Source organism: Pistacia vera, unplaced genomic scaffold (genome assembly GCF_008641045.1).
Source record: "Pistacia vera cultivar Batoury unplaced genomic scaffold, PisVer_v2 Contig377, whole genome shotgun sequence".
In the NCBI taxonomy this organism is placed as follows: Eukaryota; Viridiplantae; Streptophyta; class Magnoliopsida; order Sapindales; family Anacardiaceae; genus Pistacia; species Pistacia vera.
This window is the reverse complement of record NW_022196198.1, coordinates 254,328-273,363: the sequence shown is the minus strand read 5'-3', so window position 1 is coordinate 273,363 and position 19,036 is coordinate 254,328. Positions and strand designations below refer to the sequence as shown.

Genomic DNA, 19,036 nt, shown 5'->3' with positions numbered 1-19,036 from the left:
ATTGTATTCATATTAGGACACCTTTTTTTTTTTTTTTCCTTTTCTTTAGGGTTCAAATTTCTTTCTTTTTTTTTTCCACACTTTTCAATTTTATTGCGTCACCTGAAATTCTATTGGTTGATGCTTGTATGATAATAAATTAGGAATTCTTTTCTGTTTGTAAATGCTGATCACTTAATTTCAAATTTTGTATTATCTTTTACAATGATGGGTGAAGTCTCTGGTATTCTTCTAAGCGCCGAATACAAATGCCTGTAAGACATTCTGTTCTTGGCATTGTGTTGACACCTCTTGATATACAAAGCCGTGTGTATTGTTGACATATATAGCTGTTAGTTTAACTTCAAAATGTAGTAATATTCAAGACTGAAATCCTCATTCGTCGCCCAGCATCATTATGTAATTAGGTTGTTAAACTATTGACAGTTCTGATGATCATTATGGTACCATGAGGGTGGTAAGCTATCGTTATGAACTATTAATCCTCATGAGCAGTCTTCTATGTGAGTCCCAGAAGTTCATTCGTGCGATGAATCGGTTACTCCAAGATAGATCGAAATGAGGAAATCAGGCTTCAAAATTCCTAACTCACTCAGCCATTATAAATAACCGGTGCCTGATTATTATATGACCGGTTTTTTTCTCTGGGATATATATACTTGTACTAGCATATTTTGCTGTAAAGAGAGGAAGAAGAGTTTTATTTCTGTTCCATCAAATCTCAAGTACAGGGTTATGATACAACATTTATGATGTAGACACATATAAAACTACTAACAAGACCGAGTTAGAAACTCTATAGACAAAAGACCTAGCTGCATTTGCTTGTCGTTGGGGGTTCATGTTCATTTGGTAATCGTTTGACAACTTGTCTCATTCAGTTCTGTTGTTTGGCTCCTTGTTGGTACATTCCAAAGCTACCGAAGCACGCCAATAACTTGTTCCCGGATATTTGAATCCAGAAATTCCTCCTTAAGGCTTGAATCAACAATATGATTGATTTCTTTGGTGTTACTCCAACAGAACTAACCCACCCCACAATATCTATATCCATTGGTTTTCTTCTCGTTACTTTCAAGTAAAACACCCCTAACATATACATCAGACTCCCTGCTCTTTTTAGTCGTAAATGCATTTTCTTTCTAAAATTTGTGTTAAGAGATTTGATACAGGATAACTCCGAAACTAGAATGAATGTAGAAGAAGTACCTGTGCAATTGTACCAACTGTCCCCGAACAAAGATTGATGATGTTGAAGAAGGAACTGGTCCAGGAGCTTAGCAATTCCGAAATCAGATATATGAGCTCCATCTCAGAGTCTAAAAGTATATTCTGTGGCTTGATGTCTCGGTGTACTATAGCAGATCACAGTCATGATGAGGTAAGCCAATCCATGGCATTCCGATTGCTATCTTATAGCAAACATTCCATTCTAAAATTGGCGACTGATTGGTTGCATGTAAGCACTCATGAAGACTCCATTCTCCATGTACCTGTACATACTAACCCACAGTCCTTCCTTAACCAAAACTCTTCCAATCTTACCAGATTGCGGCCTAACTTTCCCAACAGTTTCAATTTCTCTAATCATACTCATGCTTCCTGCCTTGTGCCCTCCAAATACAAGCTTCTTAAGAGCAAAAACTTTGTTCGGACCCAACGACCCTTGTAAACAACTCCAGGAGCTCCTTTCCCAATAACATACCGTCATTCAGATTCTCATGCCTTCATGACTTTGTTGAGTAGGGAAGATGGCCCCTCTTCAGCAGAGATCTCAAGTTCTTGCTTCGACCTTCTTCGCAATAGAAACAGACAACCAGTCCAAGCAACACGAAAACAAGAGACAGTGAGGCTCCGAGGACAATAAAACAATTGCAATTTTACTAAGGCCTCTCAGATTGGTTGAACATGATCACAAGGCTTCAGGTAACTATTCCAAACAAGTTAAGCTACCTATGAAAGACATTGACACAAAGACTGGGATGCCCAAGAAAGATGATGTAGATGAGTCTGGCAACTTAATCAGTGACTCTGGTATGGACCTGTGAAGATTGTATGAAACATTGACCTCCATTAAGATTGGATTTTACTGAGGGGAGCCAATGTTCCTGTCAGGTTGTTGTTAGTATATCCATTGTTCTAGATACATCAATTCCCCAACTCTGAAGGAATTTGACCTGTCAAACCATTATTGCTGAGATTCAGCACATATTGAAGACTCTGTAAACCCCAATTGTGATGGAATCTTGCCTCCCAACCGATTACCGCCGATTTGCAGCTCTTTAAGATTCTCCAATTCCGGTAAAAAAGTTGGAATCCCCCCACTAAAGTGGTTTTCTCTTAAACTCAAAGTGGACAGACTTTTGCAGCGCTCAAACTGGATGGAATGGAACCGTTCAATGATTGAATCCCACATCCAAAATTTCTAGTTTTCCACAATGTGATAGCTGAGGGTGGCAAAACTTACCAAATGGTTGTGTACAGATTCAACTTCTCGATTTACTAGGTTTCCCAGCTCTGGGTATAGCCCTGTAAGCTTGTTCCCAGAAAGAACATTGAAGCACATTAGTGCAGTTCGCCAGACTCACTGGAATAGCACCTGTGATGTTATTTTTACTGATATCCAGGTGAAAGAGAACCGGATTTTGGAAAATTCGGAGAACCCCTGTGAAGCGATTCTCTTTCAGGATAATTCTCTTGAGAGTCGAACACACTACCGACGTCAGAAGGAATGCGGCCATGAAATTGATTGAGACCCTATTAAAACTCTTAATGCTTTCCAAAGCAAAGGTTTGGTGGATTTCACCAGTGAACTTATTATTGGTAAACTCTACCTGCCTAAGCTGCTGTTGATCCCAAGACTTGTGTAGGTGACCCCAGAGAACGTTATTATACAATGAAATGTTCTCAGAATTGTGAGTTGAGACAACTCTGAAGGTAGCTCCCCAGAAAGAGAGTTATTATACACAGAAGATTCTCAAGCCTAGAAATTTTCCAAATGCTAACGGAATCTCACCGTTAGATTGTTGGAAAACAGTTCAAGATCCTGTAAATTACTCAGCATCCCTAGCTCATCTGGAATTATACCTTCAAGGTTTTTGTGTATAACCTCAAAGTTTCTAAGGACTTACACTCCCCTAATTCTGGTGGAATTTTCCCGGACAATGATTTTCACAAAGGTCAAGATAGAAAGCTTATCTAGTAGCCAAGGAAGATGGGATAGTGCCTGTTAAGTTGCTACGCACAATAGCTAGAGTTGTTAAGCTACTACAATTGCCCAAACCGGGTGGAATCTCCCCACTAAAGTTGTTAATGACAACAAAGTATCAAAATTCTTGCAGTTGCCAGAACCTAAACGGATGCTACCAATAAGACTGTTATTGCTAACATCTAAATAAGCCTGTTTCAAGATTGTTTAGACTCTCCGGCAAAACACCCACTAGATTGTTATCATTCAAATAAAGCTCTTGCAATTTACTACATTCCCAATAGACTCTGGATGGTATCAGATAACCTATTTCCATTTAACCACAAGGCACAACCTCACTCAAGTCACCGACATTCCTAGGAATTGAACCTTGAAATTGTTATCATTCAAGTACCAACCTGCAAACCTGGAATTCGAAACAACGATTCGGGTATTTCCATCTAACACGAATTGCTAAACAAACTCAAGAACCCCAAATTTTGCAAGTACTTGAAGTTACCAGGTATTTGACCAGTGATCTATAGAAGACAAATCAAGTTCTTAAGTGCACTACAATTGCCTAGTTCTTCTGGTATATTACCAAAAGAATCATTAGTACTCAAAAATAGTCTCCAACTGTCTCAAGTGACCAATTTCAGGTCCAAGCTGACCAGAAATTGCATAACCCGTGAGGTTAAAAGAGACAACATTATTTTTACTATCACATTCTATACCAACCCATTTACATGGAGTGTTCTGAACTATTCCAACTCGAACTTAAGGAAGATGGCACAGAGGTCCATTGCCTGAAAGTGACAACAGAGCCACCCCATCACTATTCAAACAACACACATGCAAAGACGCAGAGAAGCTAAATAACAGCAAGAAATGGCCACACAAAAACTGCTACCGGCAATCTAACCCAGAAATAAAACCAGAAGGAATAAATGGTTTCAAACTTACAAGCACTAACCATTGTCTGTTAGAAGCTTGGCCCAAAAAGGAGGCTTAAATGCCATTGAAGACAGGAAGATGAAAACTAGAAACTAGAAAGAGAGTGTGAAGAGAGACACAAAGATAACAGCAGGATTTGGTAGTTGTTGTAATGGTGTGTTGTTTGTGATTAAATAGAGATGAAGAAGAGGATGATGTTAATAATCCAAGATATTTCGAACACGGTTTCACTTTAATGCATATTTTTATGTGGTTTCTGGATATAATTTTACTTCATAGCAACTGTTGATGTTGTTTTTTAGGGGTAAAATTTCATATAATATACCTTGGCCTAATCCAACCTTACCAAATCTCAGGCTCAACTCAGGAGGCAGGACTCAAGTATACCTTAGGCCTGATTTTCAATGCTCAAGCTCAAGTATGAATTTGCCCAAGTGGGATTGAGCACAGTCTGAGTCCGTTGGCCTGACCACGACTTAAATAGGGTTAGGTTGGGTTTTTTACATCCTTACTCATTTATGAAGAATAGAACCCATTAAAATTCTCAACAAATAGAAATCCATAAGAAACTAACGAGAGCCTAAAGCCACCCACCAACACCATTAGCCATTGTCAACAACACTTTTCCTTAGGCATTAAGGAGGCTTGTGTTTTGTCACATTGGATTTGGTCCGACTACTAATTCATTGTATTGATGGCGGTGGGTCTATTAGTGATAATGGTTATAGGTGTTGTGTTTGGGCTTTGAGAATGGAGTTTGAAAATTTCAATTTGGCGGTGGTGAAAAGGTGTGGTAAATCTTTTTTTTTTTTTTTTAATTATCGAGGATGTCCGAACTAATCTGTGCATACTTCAACTAATTCTCTGAAGCTTTAGAATTGTCAACCGAGTAAGAATCTTAATAACCACCTTAATTAGTGATTGTGTGGACTCAAACTCAGAAGCTCGTGGAACTTTCTTTTACTATTAGGTCATTCAGTGGTGATTGGTAAATCTAATTATTTGTGTTTGGAGTAGAGTGGGAAGAAAATGATGGGGTTAACCTAAATAAGGTTAAAAGTTGCTAGTAGGACATTTGCTAATAGTAGAGTAAAGAAAATGTATAAAATTCAAAGTGCTAGGATCATTTTGATGATAATTTAGTTGAATATTATTTTCATTCTCATTCCAAAAGGAAAAGCAGACTAATAAAATAAAAATAAAACAATTATTATGCTTTGTTTGAAAGAAACCAATATTTGTCAACATTTGATCGCATTCTTAAAAATTATTTTACAATTAAGGTAATTTAGTTATTTAAAAATTTCATATAATAAAAAAGACTTACGGAATTAAAATTGAGATTTGACTTTTGAGGGTAGTTTTTGAATCATTTCGAAAACAAATGGGGATGTGATTTATTAAAATTACAAAAGTATGGATTGTATTGTGAAAACAATAGGGGTATTAATGATATTCCCCATAATCACTGTTAGAAACGCAAATAACGGTAGTTTACCGCTTTCACCAAATGCTTAGTAGCAAGTAAGTTGACAGTCAACCAGACAAAGAGTTAATTTTTTTAACCCCTGAAGTATAATCTGTCCAGTAGAATATAATAATGACATTTAGATTCTTATCAGCATCAATTTTTTTAATTTTTTTTTTTTTTTTTTTTGTAAACATTAAATATCTTTAATCTGTTAATTTTTATTTTCATATAATTAATAGAATTGTTCTAAATTTTTACCATAATTCTTATTTAGCAGCCGTTTATTTTTATTTTAATTCTATTAATTTAGATTGGGGGTACCTTAGACTTTTAAAAAACAATTTTAAAAGGCTGGTTCCTTTCAGGCTTACAAGGACCTAAATGTTACTATCAGATTCTACTGGACCTTCCATACTTTGGCCAAACCTCAAGGAAGAAATAATTCACCAAGCACGCTCGAGTAAATCCAGCGAGGAAAGGAAAGAAAAGAAAATTATTGGAAGCAAAGAGAGTCGTGCTGTGCTTGCCCACGCCAACAACTCCTCTGTTCTTTCTACCAACAGCAACGACACCACCACCTCTCTCTCTCTCTCTCTCTCTCTATATTCTCGCTCAGATCTACCTTGGATTCTGATCTTCATCTTCGCCTGATCCGCCGATTGATTTCACTGCAACATGTCAGCAACCAAGACGGCTCGATCGCGGGCGGCGCCGGCGAAGGAAAACGGCGCCGCCAAAGTCGAGGAAGGTTTGAACTTGTTCAAGTCGGACAAATTCGATGCCGATGTCTATGTCAAGTCTAAGTGCTCTCTCAATGAAAAGGTTTGTCCTTTCGTTTCTTTAATCTGCCGTATAAATCATGCATTAGGATATTATACTTATTGTTATTATAGTTACCGAATTGATGTGAACTCCGGTAACAATACCGGCAATTATATTCTTTTGTTGTGGAATTGCGTTTTTTCTTTTTCGCGTTGTTGCGAGTTTAGAAGTGAGAGTTTGTTTTTGTTTTATTGTGAAATAGGAAATAAAGCAATTATGTTCGTATCTTCTGGATTTGAAGAAAGCTTCTGCTGAAGAAATGCGTAGAAGTGTATACGCTAATTATGCGGCCTTCATTCGGTCAGTGTTGATTTATTTCCTGTTGAAATTACTGGGAATGTTTGGGTTTTATTTGAGTTATGTTTGTGCATTGAGTTTAGCGGTGAATTCTCTAGCATTAGTGGATGGTAAGATCTTATAACTTTTCAAACACAGATGAATCTCTGAGGAAGTGAATTCTGTTTAACTTTTTTAGAGCAGTTATTCAGTGGCTGATTAGTTTATCACAGTTTAAAAGCTTGCTGAGCTTCTTCTTCTTCTTCTTTTTTTGGTTTTTCACTATATGTGTTGCTACAACCACCGATTTTATGTTTATGGCATGTTTAAATAATTTATGAGAATGGTGGGGGTATGATTAATTAATTTGTGTTTTTTGATTTCAAGAGTAATGTTTATCTAACAGAACATCAAAAGAGATATCAGATTTAGAGGGGGAGCTTTCGTCCATCAGAAACCTGTTATCTACTCAAGCTACTTTAATTCATGGTTTAGCTGAGGGAGTTCACATTGATTCCTTATCTGTCAAAGTTTCTGATTCAAATGGTGATTTGTCAAATCTTGAAAATAGAGGATCTTCTGACATAGAAAAATGGTCAGTAGAATTCCCTGATCTCCTTGACGTATTGTTAGCTGAGAGGAGAGTCGATGAAGCTCTTGCAGCTCTTGATGAAGGAGAAAGATTGGTTGCTGAAGCAAAGCAAAATCAAACTTTGGACCCTGCTGTGATTCAGTCTTTACAGAGTGTACAGAATGCTATCATTGAACGCAGGCAAAGGTTAGCTGATCAGCTTGCTGAAGCTGCTTGCCAACCTTCCACTCGTGGTGCTGAACTTCGTGCAGCCATATCAGCTCTTAAAAAGCTTGGTGATGGCCCTCGTGCTCATAGTTTACTACTCAATGCACATTACCAGAGATATCAGTATAACATGCAAAGCCTTCGTCCATCAAACACCTCATATGGAGGAGCATATACTGCTGCCCTCTCACAGTTGGTATTCTCCGCTATTGCTCAAGCTGCTAGTGATTCGTTGGCTATTTTTGGTAAGGAGCGTGCTTATACCTCTGAGCTTGTGATGTGGGCTACAAAACAGACAGAAGCTTTTGCTCTTCTTGTAAAAAGACATGCCTTAGCTTCTTCGGCGGCTGCTGGTGGATTAAGAGCTGCCGCAGAGTGTGTTCAAATAGCTTTAGGTCATTGTTCTCTGTTGGAGGCTCGTGGCTTGGCTCTTTGTCCAGTGCTCTTAAAACTCTTTAGGCCTAGTGTTGAACAAGCATTAGATGCTAATTTAAGACGAATTGAGGAGAGCACTGCTGCTTTGGCAGCTGCTGATGATTGGGTGCTCACCTTGCATCCAACAGGTACGCGTCAATCTGGAAGGTCTTCCACTGGATCCCTTGGTAGTGCAGTGCAACATAAGCTTACTAGTAGTGCTCATCGGTTCAATTTGATGGTCCAGGTGAGCAATTTTTTTCCCACATATATTTGACTCTAAAATGTAGAATCACTGTCTCCATGCATCCTACCTTTCCCTCCCCCTTTGTCTTTTTATCTCTCTCTACATGCGCTCAAAATGTACATGATTTATTTGTCTTGTTAGTTCTTAGGCATATGCTAGGTATGCTCTATGAGTAGATGTTCCAGGATATTGATAGAAGCTTGTGATAGTAACTTCCCTTTTAGACACAAGAACCTTCTTTCTTTTCTCCTTCGTTTAATAAAAAATTAAGATCTCTCTGTTGCAAGTTTTGGCTTGAATTTTTTGTTTATCTCCGAAATGTGGGTGTGTGAATAAATTTTGTCGTATATTCTTTCTTAGTGTGGCATTTGAAACTGCCCTGTTTGAGTGACTGATTTTTAGTTGGAAGTTACTTGTAGAGATAATGGACAAGTCATTTTACTTATTATATGTATCTATTAGTTCCTCCCAATTTCCCTTTTTATTTTCTATTTGCTTCTTTTTTGTTCTCTTATAACAATCTTTGAACTTGTAAGGATAGGAAGATGTGTTTTTTACATGTTGCATGCATTATGCCTAAACATTGTATACCTTCAATTGTACCTTGGTATACCAGAAGCAAATATTCATTTAAAACCAGTGGTTTTCTTTAATGAGAATTGACTACCACCAGTTTATTTATCTTTAATACCTTTGATTATTGGATGTTGTCACCCTAATTATTGAAGGTCATATATTTCTTGAAAAGTTTTTGGATTGGTTGATTGATGTTTAATGGATTTTCTTCTCATTTGACTTCTCCAGTAGTGGTTGTCTAATCTTATGTTTGCTTGATGCCTGTATCATCTGTTTTTACAGGATTTCTTTGAGGATGTAGGACCACTTTTAAGTATGCAGTTGGGAGGTCAAACGTTGGAAGGCCTATTCCATGTATTTAACTCGTATGTGAGCATGCTTATTAAGGCATTACCTGGATCAATGGAAGAAGAAGCAAATTTTGAAGGTTCAGGAAATAAAATTGTGCGAATGGCTGAAACTGAAGATCAGCAGATTGCGTTATATGCCAATGCATCAGTACTAGCAGATGAACTATTACCACGTGCAGCCATGAAACTCTCCCCTCTGCATCAAGCAAATTACAGGGATGACACTCATAGAAGAACTTCAGACAGGCAAAATCGTCACCCTGAGCAACGAGAATGGAAGAGGCGGCTTGTGAACTCAGTGGATAGATTAAAAGATACTTTCTGTCGACAGCATGCTCTAGATCTCATTTTTACCGAAGATGGTGATAGCCATCTCAGTGCTGACATGTATATAAACATGGATGGAAATGTGGATGAATTGGAATGGTTTCCATCTCCAATATTCCAGGTAAATTTTTTTTTTTGTAGTGGTTATCTCACAATATTTTGCCTGCCTCATATTGTTGCTAGTCTTCTAAAGAAAAGGCATCTGGGATATTTATATTGTTTTTATTTTTTGACTTTTACATTTCAGATTTATATATTTTTATAAAATACATACTTTTGTTTGTCTGGGAATCATTCTCTCCAGTGACAAATTGCTGTCTCCTTTACAAGATATTAAATGCTCTTTTATTCATAAAGTTTGAATTCACTATGCATAATGACTTAATGATCCTGTTTAATTGGATAATGACTTGCTAAATTAAGTTAAATTATACAAAATAGCAAGCTTAAAAGAAGTATTATAGGCTTTACCAATTTTTTTTTTTTTTTGGTCCCATGTGTTAAGATGCTGTCTAAATTCTATTTAAATCGAAATTTATTCCAAGAATTCAAATTTGCATTAATTTATTTCCCAGGAAAGAAAAATTTATGGCAAACTGCTAAGATTACCTAGTTTTCTTTTTAAAGTAGTGATCTTTGGAAATTTGTATCTTCTGCAATGGTAGGAAATCTTATTCTGACACTATCCTGATGCAGCTGTACTTATTATTGGGATTGAACTGGGCTATTATATAAAATCTCTCCCCGTACACATTCAAATATATATATACACTTCTTATTGGGATTGAACGGGGCTGTTAGATAACACCCCCCCTTCCCCCTTCTCTCAATTGTGTATTTACGTATGCAGGAATCTATTTGTATGACTCTGGACTGTATTAGTTTTCTTAAAGTTGTGCTCTTTGTAAAATTGTTCTACGATGAAGTTTTTCCCCAGTGCAGTTCTGAGTTATTCTTCTACGATGCAGGAACTTTATGTAAAACTAAACAGGATGGCTAGTATAGCAGCAGATATGTTTGTAGGAAGGGAAAGATTTGCAACGCTACTATTGATGAGACTGACAGACACTGTCATCTTATGGCTTTCAAATGACCAAAGCTTTTGGGATGATATTGAGGAAGGGCCAAGGCCTTTAGGACCTCTTGGTCTTCAACAAGTATGAAAATCTGGCATCCACCTGTTTGTAATTTCTGTGGCTCTACTGAGTTTTTGTAATAAACTATTTACTTATTGTCATATGTGCAGTTCTGTCTCGATATGAAGTTTGTCATATGCTTTGCTTCTCAAGGTCGCTACTTGTCGCGGAATTTGCATAGAGTTGTCAATGAGATCATATCTAAAGCCATTGCAGCATTTGCTGCTACAGGCATGGACCCCTATAGGTAAATGATGTAGTTTCTTTTGGAAATCAGTCTCATTTTTCTTATATAATCGTAATTATTATGCATTTGGATACATTTATATTATACATGTATTTTTCCAAAGTTCGATTTTAAACTTTCTCCTCAGAGGTAAAAAGCAGTTGATACGCATTGTTTAGTTATCCCCTAGGACTGTAACTAGAAATTTGTGATATATATGAGTTCATGGATTAGTTACATGTGAATATTTCAACCTCAAAGTAATTACAACATTGAAAAATTGGACTGTGGTGTAATTTCAAATGTGATAGTCACCAAACTTTTAGTTTGCCATTGTGTGAGGTATCTTTGACCTACAACTAGCATTTTTGAAGCGGGTTCTCTTGATGTGATGTTTGGTCTACTTTAGGATTAGGTTGTCTTGATGTAGTTGTCCTCATGAAACCTGCTACGTGATACTTGGAAGGCAAATGACTGGCTTATTTCCATTTGTTTTTCTCTTCATCACTCTTTAAGTTTTATCAAAATGATGTTGATATTTGAAGGGAAGAAAATGGGAAGTTTGGATGTATTTCTGATATTCTAATTTTAATGGGGGCACTGCTTAGTGAAATATTAAATTGTCCAGTTATATTAATTATGGGGTTAGTAGCTCCTATCTTTTTCATACATCTAGTTCTGTAGTTGAGTCCTATTTTAGAATTTGGAAATCCTGTTGTTATATGTGTCTTATTTTAAGAAGAGCTGCAATTTGTCTACACTTCCATTTTTTTAAGCTTCTGTTGGTTCTTAGAAAAGGTTGGTGAAAGGAACCAATCTAGAATGGATCTCGTCTCTCTGTATATCTCTCTTTTGTCACACTTAATAAAGACAACAAATGCCAACTAACTATAACTGGAGGAACCACTTCAACCAACGGTAGATTCTTTCAAAATCAGCAACATCGTTTGAAACTGGTGAGAACCTGGTAAATGTTGCCTAGCAAGTGGTTAATTAATTGCTGAAATTGAATGATGTGGTGAAGTCTCCTACACTGATTCTAAATGAAGAAAAACAAGGATTGAAGTGAAAAGGCTTAGATTGGAGAATGAAGATTGTGTAAGAAGATTCTGGGTTTGAATTTTGACATGGAGATCCTTGGGAATAAGATATTTTAGAAAAGACGTAGTTTTCAATAGAAAAATAGGATTGATATAGGTTAAAAGAAACAGAGAGTGATTTATATAAGTGTGCCAGCTCAGTCTGGCTAGATGGGTTTGTTTGGATGGAATTGATTGCGTCTGTTTGTTTTTATTACAAAATTTCATATGATATCTTCAGCTATCCTTGACACTCTTCTGCCTTTTCCCCTCCTACCCAGATTAACTAAGACATCAGATTTTATTTCTCTTCCTTCCATCTATGTTGAAAAGAATTTTTATTGTATTTCTTCTATTGTTTTGTCCTGATATTTCTTTCCTCACTTTTCTGAGAACAACTAAAGGATAAAAAAGCCTTCATATAATCGGGAATTCAGAATATCTGAAGTTGATCTAAACCCTTTTTAGCTTTTATACGAGCTAGTCTATTCTTCTTTGCCAAACAACTTTTAAAATCTAAGTAACCTTTGGAGCAAGATGAAATTGAACTTCAATTAGCTCTGTTGTGGATCTTCTTATTTATCGGAAGCACGATTGCTTAGCCTTTTTTGTTCACCCATTTATCATTCCTTGAAACATCCATGTTTCTCAAACCTAAAATATCTACATCTGTGACTGTTATCTTCATAGTCCATACTGCATTAACGTTGGAAGTCACCCCTTAGCATCGGCTTTAATGTGTCTCCTGCATTATAAGTATTCCATTTTGGTGACCTAGCTCTTTGCCCTTTTAGATTAATTTTTCTTCTAGCTATGAATAAGCGTTGATGCACTGTTTGTAGATTTTTAAAAGTTTTTCTCTAGCCATTTCATTGTTGTGACATCAATATTAGCAATGAATTGACTGCATCCTGTTGAATTACAACAACCAATGTTTCTTTTGACCTTTTATTGTGGCTATCTTTGGTCTGGGATCACACACTGTTATACATTATTGTCAACTTCACTTTGGTTATCCAAGTTGTGCAGTATCAAATTGCAAATCATCAATGAATTTTTTTATAATGCTAGATACTTCCATGTTTATTTATATGGATTTTGAAATGGCCTTATCTTAAGCTTAAGTTCGAACAACTTCCTTTGATGCTATGAGGCATAACTTTGATTTTGCCACATGATTCTTTCGTACTTTTTCCCTTTGATTTTGAATAAATCAAATGGAGTAAAAGAAATTCGGAAAGTGTATATTGGCATTGGCATTTTGGTATATTGAGATGCAGCATTCATAAAATATCTCTCTTTGAGGCTGACTGAGATTTTATTTAATTTGTCATCAGTGTGCTGCCAGAAGATGATTGGTTTAATGACATTTGCCAAGAAGCAATGGAAAGGTTAAGTGGAAAGCCCAAGGAGCTTAACAGCCCAACTGCCTCTGTCTCAGCACAGTCGATTTCATCCGTAAGATCCCATGGGAGTTCCTAATTCATGTATATTTCTCTGTATATTAGACAGCCGACAGTCTGCCATTGATTTGCAAGTGAGTCATTGTATTCATATTAGGACACCTTTTTCTTTTTTCCTTTTCTTAGGGTTCAAATTTCTTTCTTTTTTTTCCACACTTCTCAAATTTTAAAGCATCACCTGAAATTCTATTGGTTGATGGCTGATGCTTGTATGATACAAAAATTAGGAATTCTTTTCTGTTTGTAAATGCTGATCACTTTATTTCAAATTTTGTATATCTTTACAATGATGGGTGAAGTCTGGTATTCTTCTAAGCGCCGAATCCAATGCCTGTAAGTCATTCTGTTCTTGGCAATGTGTTGACACCATTTTGAATATACAAAGCCGTGTGTATTGTTGACATATATAGCAGTTAGTAACTAACTAACTCAGTCAGCCATTATAAATATACCGATGCCTGATTAATAGATGACCAGTTTTTTTCTGGGAGATACATACTTGTACTAGCATATTTTGCTGTAAAGTAGAGGAAGAAGAGTTTTATTTCTGTTCCATCAAATCTGAAGTACAGCATTTATGATGTAGAACATAATAAAAAGCTAGACTGTATTAGCTAGGTCCTCTAACAAGACCGAGTTAGAAACTCTAAAGAGTAAAGACCTAGCTGCATTTGTGTCGTTGGGGGGTTATGTTCATGTTCATGTTCGATAATCGTTTGACAACTGTCTCATATCAGGTCTGTTGTTTGGCTCCTTGTGGTACATCAAAGCTACCGAAAGCGGCCAATAACTTGTTCCGGATATTTGAATCCAGAAATTCCTCCTTAAGGCTTGAATCAACAATATGATTGATTTCTTTGGTGTTACTCAGACAGAACTAACCCACCCCACAATATCTATATCCATTGGTTTTCTTCTCGTTATCAGTTCAAGTAAAACAACCCGTAACTATATACATCAGACTCCCTGCTCTTTTTAGTCGTAAATGCATTTTCTGTCATAAAATTTGATGTAAGAGATTTGATACAGGATAATCCGAAACTAGAATGAATGTAGAAGAAGTACCTGGTGCAATGTAACCAACTGTCCCCGGAACAAAGATTGATGATGTTGAAGAAGGAGACTGGTCCAGGAGCTTAGCAATTCCGAAATCAGTATATGAGGCTCCATCTCAGAGTCTAAAAGTATATTCTGTGGCTTGATGTCTCGTGTGCACATAGCAGGATCACAGTCATGATGGAGATAAGCCAATCCATGGGCTATTCCGATTGCTATCTTATAGCGAACATTCCATTCTAAAATTGGCGACTGATTGGTTGCATGTAAGACATCATGAAGACTCCCATTCTCCAGTACCTGTACTTACTAAACCACAGTCCTTCCTCAACCAAAACTCTTCCAATCTTACCAGATTGCGGTGCCTAACTTTCCCAACAGTTTCAATTTCTCTAATCATACTCATGCGTCCTGCCTTGTGCCCTCCAAATACAAGCTTCTTAAGAGCAAAAACTTTGTTCGGACCCAACAACGCCTTGTAAAAACTCCATGAGCTCCCTTCCAATAACATACCGGTCATTCAGATTCTCAGTAGCCTTCATGACTTTGTTGAGTAGGGAAGATGGCCCCTCTTCAGCAGAGATCTCAAGTTCTTGCTTTGACCTTCTTTGCAATAGAAACAGACAAACCAGTCCAAGCAGCACGAAAACAAGAGACAGTGAGGCTCCAAGGACAATTAAAACAATTGCATTTACTAAGGCCTTCAGACCGCTTGAATGATGATAACAAGGCTTCAAGAACTATTCCCAAAACAAGTTAAGCTACCTGATGAAAGACAATTGACACAAAGACGGGATTGCCCAAGAAAGTGATGGGATGAGTCTGGCAACTTAATCAGACTCTGGTATTGGACCTGTGAAGAGATTGTATGAAACATTGACCTCCATTAAGGTTTGGATTTTACTGAGGGGAGCCAATGTTCCTGTCAGGTGTTGTTGTAGATATATCCAGTTGTTCTAGATACATCAAATTCCCAACTCTGAGGAATTTGACCTGTCAAACCATTATTGCTGAGATTCAGCACATATTGAAGACTCTGTAAACCTCCAATTGATGATGGAATCTCACTCCCAACCGATTACCGCCAATTTGTAGCTCTTTAAGATTCTCCAGTTCCGGTAAAAATGTGGAATCCCCCACTAAAGTGGTTTTCTCTTAAACTCAAAGTGGACAGACTTTTGCAGCTGCTCAAACTGGAGGAATGGAGCCGTTCAATGAATTGAATCCCACATCCAAAATTTCTAGTTTTCCACAATGTGAGACTGAGGTGGCAAAACACCTTCCAAATGGTTGTGTGACAGATTCAACTTCTAAGATTTACGAGGTTTCCCAGCTCTGGAGGTATAAGCCTGTAAGCTTGTTCCCAGAAAGATCAATTGAAGCAACATTAGTGCAGTTCGCAAGCTCACTGGAATAGCACCTGTGATGTTATTTTTACTGATATCCAGATGAAAGAGAACCGGATTTTTGGAAAATTCAGGGAGAACCCCTGTGAGCGATTCTCTGAGGATAAGTCTCTTGAGAGTCGAACAACTACCGAGTCAGAAGGAATGCGGCCATGAAATTGATTGAGACCCATATAAGAACTCTTAATTGCTTTCCAAGCAAAGGTTTGGTGGATTCACCAGTGAACTTTTATTGGTAAACTCTACCTGCACTAAGCTGCTGTTGATCCCGAGCTTTGAGGTATGACCCCAGAGAACTGATTATTATACAATGAAATGTTCTTCGATAGTGAGGTGAGACAACTCTGAAGGTAGCTCCCAGAAAGGAGTTACTATACACAAGAAGATTCTCAAGCCTAGAAATTTTCCAAATGCTAAGTGGAATCTCACCGGTTAGATTGTTGGAAAAAAGTTCAAGATCCTGTAAATTACTCAGCATCCCTAGCTCATCTGGAATTTTACCTTCAAGTTGGTTTGTGTATAACCTCAAAGTTTCTAAGGACTTACACTGCCCTAATTCTGGTGGAATTTTCCCGGCAAATGATTTCACAAAGGTCAAGATAAGAAAGCTTATCTAGTAGGCCAAAGGAAGATGGGATAGTGCCTGTTAAGTTGCTACCCACAATAGCTAGAGTTGTTAAGCTACTACAATTGCCAAACCTGGTGGAATCTCCGCACTAAAATTGTTAAATGACAAAACCAAAGTATCAAAATCTTGCAGTTGCCAGAACCTAAACGGATGCTACCAATAAGACTGTTATTGCTAACATCTAAATAAGCAAGGTTTTCAAGATGTTTAGACTCTCTGGCAAACACCCACTAGATTGTTATCATCAAATAAGTCTTGCAATTTACTACAATTCCCATAGACTCTGGAATGGTATAGATAACCTATTTCCATTTAACCACAAGGTCACAACCTCACTCAAGTCACCGACATTCCTAGGAATTGAACCATTGAAATTGTTATCATTCAAGTACACAACCTGCAAACCTGGAATTCGAAACAACGATTCGGGTATTTCACCATCTAACGAATTGCTAACAAACTCAAGAACCCCAATTTTGCAAGTACTTGAAGTTACCAGGTATTTGACCAGTGAATCTATTAGAAGACAAATCAAAGTTCTTAAGTGCACTACAATTGCCTAGTTCTTCTGGTATATTACCAAAGAAATCATTAGTACTCAAATCAATAGTCTCCAACTGTCCAAGTGACCAATTTCGAGTCCAAGCTGACCAGAAATTGCATAACCCGTGAGGTTAAAAGAGACAACATTATTCTTACTATCACATTCTATACCAACCCATTTACATGGTAGAATCTGAACTATTCCAACTCGAACTTAAGGAAGATGGCATAGAGGTCCATTGCCTGAAGAGTGACAACAGAGCCACCCCATCACTATTCAACAAAAACACAGCATGCAAAGACGCAGAGAAGCTAATAACAGCAAGAAATGGCACAAAAAAAACTTCATACCGGCAATCTAAACCCAGAAATAAAACCAGAAGGAATAAAAGGGTTTCAAACTTACAAGCACTAACCAGTCTCAGTTAGAAGCTTGGCCCAAAAAGGAGGCTTAAATGCCATTGAAGACAAGGAAGCTGAAAACTAGAAACTAGAAAAGAGAGTGTGAAAGAGAGACAAAGATAACAGCTGGATTTGGTAGTTGTTGTAATGTGATGTCGTTGTTTGTGATTAAATAGAGGATGAAGAAGATGATGATGTTAAATGAATCCAGAGATTTCGAACACGGTTTCACTTTAATGCATATTTATGTGGTTTCTGGATTCTGAGATTGACACGCTATTGAGACAGCATTTAGACCTGCTTTGGCTTGAAGTCATCTTTATTATTAAAGAGTAAAAAGTCAGGTCTCCTGGGTTGGTCGGGACCATGAAAGACAGGTCAAGCTGATGATCTGTCGTTATCAGGCCATTCATTTATTCCAATACTGCGTTACACCTTGCTTTTCCCGAGAATTTTTTCACATGTAAGCTAAAACGAGGGTCTATAATAACACTACAAATACATCATTATAATAATACTAAAATCATATTTTTATACAACTTTCTCATATATAATATTATTTGATAGATATAATTAGATAAAAATTTATTAATTTTAAATTAGTCAATCATATCTTGCCACATAATATTGTATGAAAATATTGTATAAAAAATGTTATAAGTAAAAGTGAGGGTCTATAAAATACTACAAATACATTATTTTATACAACATTTCTCATATAATATTATGTGACAAGATATGATTGGGTAAAAGTTTAATTTTAACTTTAAATTAGCCAATCATACTTGCCACATAATGTTGTATGAGAAATGTTGTAAGTAAAAGTGAGGGTCTATAACAATACTACAAATACATCATTCTCATAAATATTTCTCATATATATTATGTGACAAGATATGATTGGGTGAAAGTTTAATTTTAACTTAAATTAGTCAATTATATCTTGCCACAAAAAAAAAAAAAAAAAAAAAAAAAACACAAAAAAAAAAAAAAAAAAAAAAAAAATGTGTGTATGAGAAATGTGTATGAAAAGATGTTATGTGTAGTAGTATACTAGCAATATAATAATACTACAAATACATCATTCTCATACAACATTTCTCATATAATATTATGTGACAAGATATGATTGAGTAAAAGTTTAATTTTAACTTTAAATTAGTCAATCATATCTTGTCACATAATGTTGTATGAGAAATGTTATATGAAAATGATGTATGTATAGTATTACTTATAACAATAATCCCCTTAAGTAGCGTTTACACCTTGCTTTTCCCCGAGAATTCTTTTTCATATTGTAAGCAAAAGTGAGGGTTTATAATAATACTACAAATACATCATTCTCATACAACATTTCTCATATAATATTATGTGACAAGATATGACTGGGTGAAAGTTTAATTTTAACTTTAAATTAGCCAATCATATCTTGCCACATAATGTTGTATGAGAAATGTTATAAGCAAAAGTGAGGGTCTATAATAATACTACAAATACATCATTCTCATACAACATTTCTCATATAATATTATGTGACAATATATGATTGGGTGAAAGTTTAATTTTAATTTTAAATTAGCCAATTATATCTTGTCACATAATGTTGTATGAGAAATATTGTATGAAAATGATGTATGTGTAGTATTACTCATAACAATAATCCCCTTAAGTAGC

At 36.4% G+C, this 19,036-nt stretch overlaps 1 protein-coding gene and 2 pseudogenes across 1 annotated transcript; 1 reads left to right on the top strand and 2 right to left on the bottom strand.

Annotated features, from left to right (window-relative positions):
- Positions 1-714: 714 nt before the first annotated feature.
- On the bottom strand, positions 715-2,566 carry LOC116140740 (annotated as a pseudogene).
- A 3,528-nt stretch (positions 2,567-6,094) lies between these two features.
- On the top strand, positions 6,095-13,504 carry LOC116140758 (exocyst complex component EXO84B-like). The gene is made up of 7 exons (XM_031426336.1): positions 6,095-6,434; positions 6,637-6,734; positions 7,117-8,170; positions 9,029-9,544; positions 10,392-10,580; positions 10,670-10,806; positions 13,202-13,504. The coding sequence occupies exons 1-7, from the start codon at positions 6,288-6,290 to the stop codon at positions 13,344-13,346; spliced, it is 2,286 nt and encodes a 761-aa protein (XP_031282196.1). The 5' UTR covers positions 6,095-6,287; the 3' UTR covers positions 13,347-13,504.
- Positions 13,505-14,199: 695 nt separating this feature from the next.
- LOC116140739 lies at positions 14,200-17,422 on the bottom strand (annotated as a pseudogene).
- Between the last annotated feature and the right edge of the window lie 1,614 nt (positions 17,423-19,036).

What these genes read in the sequence shown, in the direction of transcription:
- LOC116140758 (XM_031426336.1), top strand. Translation starts at nt 6,288, where the DNA reads ATGTCAGCAACCAAGACGGCTCGATCGCGGGCGGCGCCGGCGAAGGAA. An exon ending in AATTATGCGGCCTTCATTCG is followed by an intron (nt 6,735 to 7,116) that starts GTCAGTGTTGAT and finishes TTTATCTAACAG; the next exon opens with AACATCAAAAGAGATATCAG. An exon ending in TTCCATCTCCAATATTCCAG is followed by an intron (nt 9,545 to 10,391) that starts GTAAATTTTTTT and finishes TCTACGATGCAG; the next exon opens with GAACTTTATGTAAAACTAAA.